The 14,762-nt window shown below is 41.3% G+C and overlaps 1 protein-coding gene across 6 annotated transcripts in view; it reads left to right on the top strand.

The window, feature by feature from the left end:
* The window catches only part of eva1c (eva-1 homolog C (C. elegans)), a 142,379-nt gene that overhangs the window by 52,109 nt on the left and 75,508 nt on the right, over positions 1-14,762 (top strand). For all 6 annotated transcript variants that reach the window (XM_041211773.1, XM_041211778.1, XM_041211777.1 and 3 more), the window contains 3 exons: positions 6,061-6,266; positions 9,089-9,212; positions 13,760-13,909. In XM_041211773.1, coding sequence (XP_041067707.1) covers positions 6,061-6,266; positions 9,089-9,212; positions 13,760-13,909 — 480 coding nt within the window. The remainder of the gene's footprint in view (positions 1-6,060; positions 6,267-9,088; positions 9,213-13,759; positions 13,910-14,762) is intronic.

Raw genomic sequence — 14,762 nt, 5'->3', positions numbered from 1 at the left:
GAATGTGCTCTAACATTCTATGATTACATACCAAGCAGCAGAGGCTGTTGATACTTTTATCTGACCTCACCTTTCTTAGCTTTCTTTGATCATGCTCCTTTGTATTATCACTGAGATTTACGCTTCAATAAGAATATACTTCTAGCTCAGAACTATTTGTTTGAACTTGTGTACTATTTATGATTGTTCGTCAACCTCGGTTAACTTGGCTTTGTGGATCTGTAAATGTTAGATTTTCATAATGTTCCAGTTTTGACGGTGTATTATTTTTACTTGGAGATAAATAATCATGAAAGGCCAGCCTAGCAAAGCAGTGGAACGTGTCTTATTTAAAGGAGGCTGGCGTGGAAACATCCTGGAGACTGTTATCTGAAATGAAATGCCATGGATTCCTTGTACGTGATGTGTGCGTTCTAACTTGAGCTAGTATATATCTATTAACTTGCATGATTAGGATATATTTTTAATCTTGGAGAGAAGTTTCTAAACTGTCATCATCCAGGCTTCAGAATGAGATTCTGCTAGATCTTAACAATCGTTATTTTAATTACTACAATCACTGTTTGTTTGATCATAGTGTGTTCGGTTATTTACTGTTTTTTTCCCACTTGAGGTTTTGCAGTTTAGGTTCCATATCTTCAGTTTCTTGGTACAGCAAAGTGACTGAATTATTATACTGCAAAGGTGGCTAACCAGACAAGAATTAGCAAATGAACATTATTAGTTTGAAAATAATTTCTACCTTTTACATTGGCCAAAATTTGCTAACATACTATTAGGGTGAATTTCCACAAGAGGTTTGCTGTTCACGCGCTATAACTTTGATGGAAGAACAGCAGAAATCCTGGAAACGAAGGCATAAATACTCTCCTGATTGTCGTTAGTGACTTCAGTGGAAGAATTCTGGAAACCTTGGAAAATGGACTAAATGCCAATTATGCTATTTTGAATATGGCAAGAGGAGCAAAGATTAATAAAGAAAGTTGATTAGTTGGTCTTAAGGGAAACAGCGCTGTAAGTGGGCTTAGGTAAGCACATGCCACCGCTCCTACATAGGCTGCAAAAGTGCTAAATATGCTTCTTGCCTCAGTTTATAACCAAGTGGGAGTCAGGTAATTTATTTGATCCATAAAAGGGAGCTAGAAAATGTTGCAGATGGAACCTGTAACCCTATACACATTATTACTAGCACGGCTAACAAACAGCTATGCACGCATCTGGCCTCTGAGGTTTCTTTATAAGATGCATCTGAGAAACTTTGCGGAACTGAAGAAAGAAATTGCAGGAACTCTTGACACATTTTCCAAAAGGCATCGAATATTGGAGAAGTGCCTGGAGACTGGAGAAAGACAGATGTTACTCCTACATTTTAAAATAAAGTAACAAAACTAACCCAGAAAACTGCAGATTAATGAGGTTTATATCCATTATTGATGAAATTATGGAAACCCGTTGTAAGAATAAAATCCAGAATTATCAGGATAGAAAGAAAATCATACAAGGCAGCCAGTATAGTTCTTGACAGGCCTTGCCAATACAATTTATTGGATTTCTTTGAGGGTGAGACAAAGGACTTTGATAAGAACAAGGTACTGGATGTGCTATACATGGATTTCACTATAGCCTTTGATACACTTTCTCTGAAATAGTTGATACTGAGAATAAAGAAATCAGATATCAGTAGAAATATTTTATGATGGATACATAATTAGTTGAATTATAGGATCCAGAGGGTGTGAACACAGGAATTATCATGAATCTGGGAGAATGTTACCAATGGAGCCACACAAAGGTCTGTTTTGGGACCTTTTTGTTTAATATCTTGATAAATGATTTGGAGCTAGGAATCACAAGTGCAGAGGCTAAATTTCAGATGATACAAAGCTAGGAAGTGGAAGACAACAAAGCTGAATAGGATAATTACAGGAGGATTTGAATATACTTGGAAATTGAGCCACTCATCACAAGTGAGCAGGAGCAGATATTTGAGACAGGGACAATAGGGGAGAATTCCTGACAGAGGGTGCAGGGCGCTCCAAGCTCAGCTCAGCTGAAAACAAGTGTTGAGCCTCAGGTCATCGATGCAGAGCAACAGCAGAAATTGCTGAGGTTTTGTCAGCCTTGTGCACCCTTGAAGAGGGATTAGAGGAGAGCTGTGTCTGTTTCTTACATGGAGCATCAGATGATCAATCAGGCGATGCTGACCTATGACCTGCACATTAGTCTGCCATTAAGCCTTGCCTTGGCCATTCAGCATTGGATGTGGGTGTCACTGGCTAGTCCAGTATTTATTGCTCATGTTCAGGGTCAACCACATGTAGGCCAAACCAGGTAAGAATGGCAGATTTCCTACCCTGCAGGGCATGAGTGGATCAGATGGGTTTTTATGATAATCAGCAATGGTTTCATGGTTGTCATCAGACCTTTATTGAATTCTGCCATGGTGGGATTTGAACCCAGGTCCTCAGAGCATTACCCTGGAATATTAGTCAGTGACAATACCACTATGCCACTGCCTTGTCAGCTCCTGGTGAGCAGGGAAGGTGCGAGTGGACCATGAGAGAAAAGGATGGGGAAAGGGCACATGGAAATGGGAATTTCTGCTCAAAGCCCTGCAGTTCCACTTTGCTCCAGTCAGAGCCTCACAAGATGCTTCCTGTTGCGATGGCCAAAGTCTGCCCCAGACTCCAAAACCCAGAGGACATCAGCCAACAACATCTGAGCAGGCGAATGAGCAGCCTGCCTCTAGTTTTATTGAAACAATTGGGGAAATACCATGTAGAAGTAAAAGAAAAAAGGTCTGAGTAAAAGTCTTTAACCAAGGGCAGAATCATCCCAGATTTGCAATAAGTGCGGTAATGGGCAGGTAAAATGATGTTTTACCCGCCAGCCACAATGACAGCTTCTCATGCCGTATCGTCCCAAACCCACCGCATTAATTATGAATTCCTGGGAAACACGCTGGTTCCATGCTCGCCCACCACACCATCACTTTGCTGCTTTATCATGCCGGGTGCCACATTTCAAGTACAGCTGCGAGCACGCCTCTCAGTGTTTCCATCCCAGGACTGCTGCAAATAAGACATGGCCATGAAAGGCAAGAAGACTGCAATCCCCAGATTTAGTAATGCAACCTTCGAGCACCTTTCAGACACTGTGGAGGCCCACCGGGATGTTCTCTACCCCCGCTCTGACTGTAGGAGGGGTAGCAACATTACCACTCCGACTTGGTAGGCGATGGCAGTGGTCAGTGTCAATGCTGCACAGAAGAAGTTGGCCAATCAATGCGGATAAAGGATGAATGATCTCATCTGTGCTGGTAATGCAACCTTTTCATCACTCTGAACTCATACACTCAAGCCCACCACACATTCACTGGCATCCCAGTCACTGCCAGCTCAAGGGACATCACACACACTCTCTCATACACACCCTCACATCTCTATCTGGCCTCATCTGCTTTGGAGACTGGCCCCTCAGCCTTCACCATCTTGAGGCCACTTGCGCAGATCAACTTGTGCCCCCACACAAACCCTGAGATACCCCCCTCCCTCATTATAGCCCTCAACCTGCAGCCTCTTCCCTTGCCTGAGCCCACTTCTCCCCCTTCCCCAAGCAAGCCCTAGCCCAGCAGCCATACAAAGCCACCCCGCCTTATGGTTGGTCTGGTAGGTACAGAACTGAAAGTGAGCCCCCCCCGAAAGTGATGTGGTGATGCCTGTGAAGCCTGGTGCTGATGACTACGAATATTGCCCGAAGCAAGGTAGGCAAACAAACTCAAAGTCTCGAGTGAAGTGCAGCTTGCTAGGTGCATGTCACTTATGTGCAGTTGTGAAACATGTCAGTGTGCGATCATGCTGATATGGGCGGACAATCCAGCGTAGGGCGATGAGTTGGCAGGCTAGCCTTATAATGATATGCAGATATATTACAATGAGGTTCCCAATGTCTGATGGCAGGAAACGTGACCCACCGTAGATGGGCTGAACGGATGATTGCAAACTGGCTTTACGATGTTGTGAAACCGCTTTTTGGCCTTCTCGCCATATTGTCCGCTCATGCCAAGCATGCCTGACGCCAGCTAGCATGGAAAATTCCACCCCAAGATGAAGAAGCACCTGTCAAATAGCTGCATGTACAGACTTTCCAGCCTGGCAAGTGCTTAACCCCATGAGTCCCTAATGTCCTCTCACCTTGTTCAACCTGGCAAATTCCAGGAAGTCTTGGAAACTCATGGGCTGGCAGTTAAAACCAGAGTCTATCATTAAAAGTGTAGTTAAGTAGCTTTTAGCATATATTAATAGCAGACTCACCTATCCTATGGGGATTTTGTATGTGCACCCTCAGGTCTCAATGTTCCAGAATCTGGTTTAACATTGCACCATTGAGTTCATATTACTTCACCTCATTTTTTCTTCTAAAAAATAATTTGATTTGAAGGTTTATGTTGTACTATTAACAATAATTATTCTGCAGACACTTCTTGGGTGGAAACTTTAAGTTTATTTACAATATACTCAGCAGCAATTATGCATGTGCTTTCAACTCCAACTCTATCTCTACACTGACTGTGGAGGTAGCCCGCACCACTCTCCTATTGGTTACTACAGATCATGTGATCTTCCTTAGCAAGTATTATGCTTAAAGGTACATTACACACTAAATAAAACCATAATTACTATAGTTTACTAAAAACAATGGTGAGAGAATGGATCCAGGCATATTGGGGGAAAAAAAATGTTTGTGTGTAACATTGCAGGTTCTACTTTATACCTTGGGAGTTTTTTCTCTGCATTTTGTGGTGAAAAGCTCTTGCAAGTTGTTTGGTAGATAGAACTAGGATGATTTACTATTTATTCTTATGTCTTAACACTAATTAAAGTAATTTTTCTTTAAGTGATTGTTAAAGATTTATTGTAACCAAAGAGTATCTGGCTCTTGGCCTTGGGGCTAAGTATAAGACTTGATTTTGCCATGATAATGTTGATGAATGGGTGAATTAATGAAATGGATGAAAAGCATACTGTAAATAGAGTATCTCATCTGACTGCCCTACTATCGTTCTCGCTATTAGCCTGTCAGTTAAATTATTGCTAAATAATGGATTGGTGATATGATACTATCCAACTATATATGAAACCAAATGTAAGCTATTGTAATTATTTTGCTATTAAATGGCCTATTTATTAGTGTTATAAAAGTTACATTACGTCAAAGCTCTACCATTTTATTTAATTAACAACATATGTTGTTTCTGCTGTACATGTGACATAAGGGGCAGTTATAACCTCAAAAAATGGGCAGGTGTGGGCTGCATGGAAGGTTACAAGTATTAAAAATCTGAATCCTGGCCCCAACCCCCAGCCCAACTCCAATTCTCCCCACTTCTGGTTTGATGGGCAGTAGGCACCCAGCTGGCTCCCAAGAGGATTACCACTTTAAATACAAGACTCATACCTTATTTCCAAATCTGGATGGCCGAGTTTCCTGAGCCTTGGAAAAGCTACAGGTAGTCAAGGGCACTTGGATCCAGGAAGTAAATGCCAATCCCTGCGTTCAGACGCACACCCCTATAGCCTTTAATTTGCAATCGTCCCAACCCACCATCATCCTCCCCAGGCTACCAATTCACACCTGAGTCCTCCAACTTCTGACAATCTTGAGGCACCTCCGACCCCCCACCCATCCTGCAACTGAGGCAGAACCCCCCACCCCCCCCACCACAACCCCAGGATTAATTCTTCCCACTGTGATGCATCCCACCCCACCAGTTGGGGTCAGACTTGGTCAGTCCTGCAGCCTCTTCTCCAGTGTTCCTGGCCCTACTGGAAACCAAGCCTGTCAGTCAGGCTGATTTCTGGATGGGAAACCTCGAGTAATGTCGCGCAAATGCTGAGTTTAATAGTCCACAGCGTGCAGGTTAACCTTGACATCTGGGTTTTCTGTGTACTCCCCACCCCAACCCGCTCCTAACAGGTCATAAAGTTAAAAATCTCTTTCCCCCCCCCAACCCCATAACTTTCTTCAAATACTCAGTACTGTTCTTTCTTGTTCCTATAGATTACTTATCCAAAGTTTTGCGTCGCCATACGGAGCAAGCATGTGATGGTGGCCACTTAAACCTATATTGCCCTCGAGATACAACGATAAGTATACAGTCTGCATTTTATGGACGCAAGGTGCCAAGTTCCCTTTTGTGCCCTGGTTTACATCCTAGAAATGCAGTGGAGGAAAATCTAAACTGCACAGCGCCAACCACTTTACAAGTACAGCAAGAATTTATTATTTATTATGTATTTGTTATTGTTCTAACAATGAAACATATAAATTACAGTAAGAGTAACAATTGTACCCTAAAGTTATGTTAATAGTGGTCATCTTTTAAGATTACAATCTTCTTGGATGATATAGTTTCAGCATCTGCTAAATCTGTTAGAATCAGTGAGTTTCATCTGAAGTCAGGATTCACAAGCCATCAAAGTTTTTATTGGATTTATAAAGATTAATTTTTATTTAACTAAACTTTTATTTTACCCTACAAATTGTACAGTGGTTTGCACAGTTTGACCCATGGACTAATCCTTTTGAAGTACAGTTTCCAGTTTTGAGCTGTACTACTTTTTATGTCATGACATTACCAATGGCCAATCCCATTTGTTTATGGTAGTTGTCTGAAATATGGTAACTTTTAAAAACTGAATTAATCTATTCCAACACTTTAAAGAGCCTGGGACATTTTAATAATCCAATTAGCCGACCTAACTTAATAATGCAGAGAACGCAAATAGATTATAGTAACCAAAAGATGTATATCTTGTATTGCTTGCTATAAGCTTGCAGTGCTATAAAACTGCTTTTCTGCCCTTGAGTGAAAACTAACGCCCAAAGCAACTGACTTGCGATATAGATTTGCTGAGATGTTACCAGGGATGTTGGATTACAGTTATGAAAATAAACTTGATTTTTTTCCTGAAACTAAGGAAGTTGAACTGGTAGAGGACTTCAAAAATTATGTTGGGATATGGTATGATACACCGGAAAAGTATATTTCTCCTTACAGATTCGGGGCTCAGATCTCGTAGTTGCAGATACTATACCATTTATTACTGGGTGAAAGAAATTTGGATCTGCAGATGTAAGCCAGGAAGGAGTGGACTTGGGCACTTACAAACTCATGCACACACACAATATCAGTGCGCCTGTCTCTCTTGTTCTCCTATGCACGCATGTGTACATACATACACAGACACAAAGGGGCAGAGTTTTGGGACCGCACAGAGTTGGGAATTGGAAAAAAATGTTTAATGAACTGCAAAGGCGCAAACCCAGCCTCCTTTTCCATCTCCATCTATTTTCACTATAGTGGGAAAAGGGTGGGTCGGGAATCACACATACTGCTGCTTTGAACATGGGCATTTCAGACCTTCTGCAATTTTTAACAAGGAGGCCAAGCTTTGGGAAGCCTTCCTGACTCACATCTGCAGAGTGGAGGAGTAAACCATGGATTAGAAGTGGGAAGGGTGTCAACTTCCAAATGTTATTATAGGACTTGCGAGTTCTATTTATAAAATGGATGCTAGGTAAGTGGGGTTGAGAGAGGGGGTGAGGGGCTGAAGGGGGTAGGGGTTGAAGGAGGGATCAGTGAGCGGGGGGTGTAAAAATGATGAAGAGATAGGGGTTGAGGGGTGTAGGGTGAAGGAGGGTGGGAGGTTAAGGGAGTGAGGGTGAGGGTGGGTGCTCTGCACTGATCTGATGAACTGGTCCAATGTTTTTGTGAAGGGAGGCAGATCTTTTAACCTAGCCTGCCTCTGTCTCCGGTGGTAGACCCAGATCCAGGCTGTTTTGCCCACTAGGAGATGATTATCCCACCTGTTGGCACTGCCTGTATGGAAACGGGATTGGAACATTGGGAAAATTCCTACCTCCCAATTCCCACCTCCATATTGAAAATCCGGCCCCAAACGTTCAGCTTTCACTCACAGCCACATTCACATTTACATAGAGGTTTTCTTTATTGCTTTTCTTCTGGATGAAGGTATTTGTTTTTTTTTATGTAAGTGAGATCACTTGTGTCACCTTTCGTGAGGTAACTTTCATCTGTTCCCTATGTCCAAGGCGGGAGAAGAATTCAACTGTTAAGTGAAGTGGAGTAGAAATTTGTATACCACCAGCTTCATATCCTCAGATGCTGAGAAGAGGAGGAATTTGGCAAGAAGAGAAAAATTAAACTTGGATTGGTGGTTATTGACCAGGAAACAGCAGTGGGGTGACTACATTGCATGCGATCCAGGGTTATGTAGCTTGGAAGATGTTAGGTTAGGCTGTTCATATCAGGGATAGAGGCTGGATAATAAGGCCAAGGACAGTCAAGGCAGATTAGACAGGACAGGGAGTGCGTACAGAGTAGGTATGAATAGTGAATCCAATTGGGTTTGTTTTGGGCAATGGCTGGGTCAAACAGGGACACTCTATGCACTCTGACGCATAACATTCTTGGAGGAAAGGGAGATTTGGGATGAGTGAAGAGGAGAACTGAGCAGATCAGGACCTAGCTGTATGGGAGAATTTTTTTTAAAATGGGAAACTAAAATTTATAGTAAAATTAAAGAAAAAGTAAAATAATAGTTGCTGTTTGTAGTTTTGCAGGGTTCTAAATAGTCCACAGCATCACAATTTGTTTGGACCAATTGCCAATATTACAGATACACTGCAGTATTGCAGATACACCTGTTCTCAATGTGAGCTTTTTTGTATCTGAACTTCTTGAATGAAATGGGTTACAAACATCAGAGAAATTTTAACATATTTTTCAAAAACGTTGGTCTCAATCAAAGTGATGTTTAATCATCTCAACTTTTATTGCCAAAATAGAACCACTAGCATATATGATGTAACTTTTACTTTAGTATGCTAAGCATTTGAGACTATTGTTTTTTATTTAAAATAAAACTTTTTAAAGTTCTTAATGCTTGAATATTGTGAAAGCTATTTAGATCATACTTGCAATCTAAAAGTAATTCATGGGTCTGTGCTTGCAGATAATTCCCTTTATTCCTGAACCATGTCTTCTTGCTTTCATTCTTGCCAGAAAATATTGGATGAATGCCAGGATCAGCAATCCTGCCAGCTCCCAGTCAATAGACGTGTTTTTGGACTTGACCCTTGCCCAGGCACCAGCAAATACCTCCTTGTGTCCTACAAATGCAAGCCTAGTAAGTAATACATCAGCAGTTAATGAATGCACATTTCCTAGTTCAGCCTTTCAGTTCAAATTACACAGAACGATAAGCAGAAATTGTATAATTAGGGTTATGTATTTTATATGGTTTATGCAATAGTGACAACTAAAGCTTATCTTATTCACAGCTAATTTGAACTAATATGTTAATTTTATCCTTTAAACTAACTTCCTCATTCAGATTTAAATATTAATACCTGTGAGCCAATTCAGTGACATCTATTTTCATTCATTGATTTAATTTCATTCTACCTTCTTCCAGTTGAGAACGTCAGGAAAGTCCCTGAGGGACTTCCCACTGAAAAGGAACACCAATTTGGCACTACAGTATTGTAGCCCTTTCTTTGACTGTGTTCCCATTGTTTGGAGTAGTAATTCAAATAGAGAGTCAGCATCAGTTTTCCATTTCACCAGGATAGCCTCCATGTTCCTAAATGTGTCAAGCATATCTACCAGCTTTTGAGTGTGGACAAATGGGCCAAAATGAAATCAATTTTACTGGAAAGTTTTTGATTTTTTTCTTCCAATGATTTTTGTGTTTTAAGCTGTAATTATTAGTGCTGACAAATAGAACACATTTCCATTTTGTCACACTTTGTCAGCATAAAGTACTCTGGGGTTAGATATTGCATAACTCCCTACCCTGCCCAACAGCTTACCCTAGCTTCAACCTCAGTAGAACTCCTGTTACTGTACTGATGAGATATTTTCTAGTTTGCACACTAGCCATCTTGTGGCCTCTCTAAATAAGATGACCAAATTGTCAGTATTTTGCTATTAGTTCATGGCCATTAAGAAGTATTTGAATCTACTTCAAACTCACAGAACACTTAGGACCACGAAAATAGACTTTCCTCCAATCAGCATGGGTCATGTTTGAGTGCAAAAATTAAACATACTGTGTACTAATCCCACTGTGTCATCCAGATTCTTTGATTTACATTTTTCAGTGACCAGCAGCCCTATGAACCTGCCTCATTAGCCTGTTTTTTGGAAACAATTGAATGGTAGGCAGGATTATAACTATAGGAGAGTGGTTATGCACGCCACACACTAAACTGTAGCAGACACCCAAGGCTTATTGCAGCAATTCACTGATTTGCACAATTTGCAAATAAGCCTGACTGACCTCACAAAGCTGGCCAGGGGCAAGTGTAGGGTATTGGAGTGGAAAGAACTTCCATCTTGATCATGATGCAGCAGGATTTTACCAGAGTGGAATACCTGTTTAGAAGCTGGACCTATAGTCTAAGATGACAGTAATCTAGTAATTATTTTAATACCTGATTATGTGCATGAGAGGCCATTTCATAGGGTTAATTTTCCAAATGCCATACTACAAAATGTTTCTTACTACTTTCTGTTATGTCACACTTAAGTGCTACAAAGCCTGGTACTCTACATAGCTACACAACTTCACTGTCCCCTTGAAAAGTTTTAGTCATATACCAGGAGTCTTAAACTGCAATGACATTTTAGCCCCTGCTTAGTGTAGGATGCCATCTTGGTAAAGATGTTGAACTCAGTGCTAAGAACAGATACCCATGTATTGTTAAGGAAAAATTGGCAATTGAATTGCTTGTGCTCATTAAAGAGGCTGCATGCCATTTTGGTGGATAATCTTCATTTAATTACCTCTCCTGACAGCGACTAGCTGAACAGGAGTAACCAAATAATTGCTGAAAATTTCAAACACGACTTAAAGGTATATCATCTCTTACTGTTCACATGTTGCTAGAGACTTTTGAAATATATCAAGAGACTTTCTTTGACATAATACTGTATGAACATTTATTCTATAAATTATCTGAGGACTTTACCTAAAAAGAGTGATTAATATGCTACTCTACCTTATCGGAGTCACCAGGAGAAAGGAAGTGCTTGGTCACCAGCACCTTGCTAGCTACCCCATTGGTCTACAGGAGGACTGGGAGGAGGAGGTGAGGCCAGGCAGAGCAGCACCAGCTGTTGCAAGAGAGACAGGTGGGCGAGGTATACTGTTTTCCTCCTATAGGCACAAGACATCCTTACTCCTCTGGACCTCCTACACCAGGACTTTCAATGCCTTGTCTAAGGACCTCAGTCACTGGTCATTTGGTTTCTTAGCCAATCTGAAACCCGGCCATATGTCAGCCAGCCCACTCCATACTTTCATTGGAAGTGGGTGTATGGAGTCCAAATATTCTGCCCACAAAAATTGTGTCTAACAAGTGCTTGAAAGGTAAAGCTGCAGGTGTCTGATCATTTCTAGACAAGTTCAAATTATGGTAATCAGCAGTTAGGACCAAAATTGCAAGCCAAAACCAGACTTTGAATAGGCATGTTTTATTCATACAGCACCCATTTAGTGCCTATTTGCACCCTTTCACCAAAGTAACTCTCTAGTTCCTATATCTCTTGACATTTGCCATTGGCAGAAGTTGTGAGGATGCATTCAAAACCCTATTTACTTAATAATGCATGGAGATGAATGAGACAAGACATAGGCCAAGATTTTTAGGATGGTGGGGTCTCCCTTCCCGGCATCTGAAGAGTCGGCGGGGAACACATCCCCGCCAATGCTGCCTGGTCTGTAGCGATTTCATGCTCCAACCCAGCGTTAATTGGTTCAAGGTAGGACTTGCGGCCCTCACTCGAGAGGAAGTCCTACTTTCCAGAGATGCTAGCTAATCTGATTGGCCGGCAGTACTCTAGCTCCTGCAGTGGCAGAAGTTGCAGTGGACAGGGCTGGAAGTGCGTTCAGTCCTCAGAGCCTAAGTCCCAGGATTCCAAGAAGAGGTAATTCTTGGGGGCCTCAAGGTGGGGAGGATAAGGGAGGCCTGGAGAGGGGCTTGGACAGTGGGGGGTTGGAGTGTTGGCAGAGTGGCCAGGGGATGTGGGAGCTCCTGTAGTTATCAGACCTTGGCGTGGGGGCCCAATATTAAAAGAGGATTTTTGATCGAGGTGCCTGCCACCCACGCTCACCCCCCACCCCCCCAAAAAAAACCCCACCCCCCCTTCCTGCCTGAGGCCTGCACCTGACTATTTTTGGGCTTCCCCCATACCCTGGAACTCCTCCCACCAGCCTAAAAAATGGGAAGGAAACAATCCTTATGTCGCCAATAATTGGCCTCAACTAGTGCAAGGGCAGGCCGACTGGCTGAGGCCTCACCCTTCCCAGCATAAAATAGCAAAGAGGTCGGGGCGGGTGGGGGGTGGATGGGGAACCCAGTCGGAAGGGGAAGCCCATCTGAGGAATTTTCCATCCACTCCCCATCTACAAATGTTGGCAGGGTGGCGTAAAACTCTGCCCATATTGTTGTTGATATCAAGTGGTCCTCTCTCATAATTGACCATAAATGTTATAAGTATCAAATAAGTTTTGTCTAAAGCCAAATCTATGTGGCTAGCCCATAAGTCCTAAGTATATATTTCACTTGCATTCGTAGCACTGCCAAAAATAACCTTTTACAGTGCTAGAAAAATTACTCAACCTACAGTTTAGAGGAAGCCTTGCTCAAATGTATTTTGTTCTAGCAGTTTTCAGCTCTAAAGAAGAAGATAATTAAACTTTTAGTGGTATATGTAAAGTAATAAGCAATATGGACAAAAGTAACTCCAGAAATTACTTCAAACTAATTGTAACAGTAGGACATAGGACATAGGAACATAGGGAATAGGAGTAGGCTATTTGGCCAGTCAAGCCTGCTCCATCATTCAAACAGGTAATGGCTGACCATCTACTTCTTAGGCCATTTTTCCCACAATCCCCATATCCCTTGATGTCATTATTACCCAGAAATTTATCGATTTCTGTCTTGAACATTTTCAGTGACTGAGCTCCCAGTTCCAAAGATTCACCACCCTCTGAGTGAAGAAATTCCTCTTCATCTCAGTCTTAAATGACCTACCCCTTATTCTGAGACTGTGTTCCCTGGTTCCAGACTCACCAGCCAGGGGAAATATCCTATCCACATCTAGCCTGTAAGAATTTTGCAAGTTTCAATGAGATTAACTCTCATTCTTTGAAGCTCTAGCAGACGAGAAAACAGAGATCACAACTTGTAAAAGAAAATTTAAGGCTGATTTCAGAATGTCCTTCACACACAGATTGATGATCAAATACCTAGATTTTTATGTATGACAGTGGAAGCAAAACACGTGAAAGCACTTAAGAAGCAATTGGATGACATGATGTTCAGGCAGGGGTACTTCAGGGTGTATCTAGTATGAGGAGTTGATAGGATGAATGACCTTTTGCATCCATTTTCATCTTGTGTATTTTGTATTTCATATGGCAACAAATATTATCACATGGTGAAAGAAACTGCACAGAGCATTTAATGACTATTGCCAAGTTAGTGAAAAGATTCACTTTGAATTTTGTTGCTGTGTGGATGAAAAGAACAGCTGCAAATTTTAGATATAATTTATGTATAAAATAGAAGCAAGAGTTTTATGTTAGGAACACAAATTGCATTTGCAATCGGTCAGACATACAGTAATTTAATTAGTGACTTAACATTGTGTCCTTCCTCACAGATGAGTACAAAAGCAAAGTAGCCTGTGAGGGCAAGGAACTTAAACTTCGCTGTAAAAACTCTACATTGATTAACATCTATTCTGCAACATATGGTAGAACGATGAATGGAAATAAGGCTTGCCCTTCAAACCTTAAACTCCCTGATATAGGTAAGTCATACAGAGTTACCATCTTTCTTTAATACATAATCAAACATTCGTTCAACAAAATTTGACAGGTTTGTTTTTAATGACCGCACACTGTGGAAAATTGGTGAACAATAAGGGTAGCGTTTTTGAGAGTGTAAGTAAAACCTTGAAATACTCTTTTCTCTGAAAGTGATGCATTATGTAAAAATTAGCTATGAATTTCAATTAAAACATAAAGTTTTAGAAGGGTAGATCTCCTTAGTTGAAAAACTAATAAACGATCTAGGTTGATTTCATTATAAATAGAAATGATGGTGAAATGGTTATCTTACTTAACCAATAATCCACAGGAATAAGTTCAAATTCTAGCATGGGCAGCTTGAGAAAATGTATTTAGTTCAAAGAAATTCTAAAGAACTGCCCCACTAACACCCCTTGGGCAATGAATGCTGGCCTTGCCAGTGATACCCACATCCTGACATTGAAACTAATGTAGGAACAATCAATCATGCGATGTGGATTTATTATGCAGATGATATCACACAACCTTACTGTTACCAAACTGGCAGTGGCATCTCTCAACCAAGCTCTTAAGTCCCTGCTGCTATCATCATTTAAAGGCATTGAAGCTATCAAGTTGGCATCCAAAATGAAGCATATCCACCTAGTGAGGCTGCTGGCAGGATCACTGTAATTTGTACTGCCAGCCTCATTAGGATGGAAACAGTAAGCTGTGGGTGCATGTCGTGGCCCCAGAGGTATTTCATTAGCAATGGTCCTTGGGGACATCTGAAAATGGAAGCAGTTGGGATCACCATACCTGTTTCTCCCAGCTTGACAATAAGGTAAGTAAAAGAATTTATCTTTTGGGTGG

This window comes from Carcharodon carcharias, chromosome 18 (genome assembly GCF_017639515.1).
Source record: "Carcharodon carcharias isolate sCarCar2 chromosome 18, sCarCar2.pri, whole genome shotgun sequence".
NCBI lineage: Eukaryota > Metazoa > Chordata > Chondrichthyes > Lamniformes > Lamnidae > Carcharodon > Carcharodon carcharias.
The sequence above is the reverse complement of the archived record's forward strand: the minus strand, read 5'-3'. Positions and strand labels throughout refer to the sequence as shown.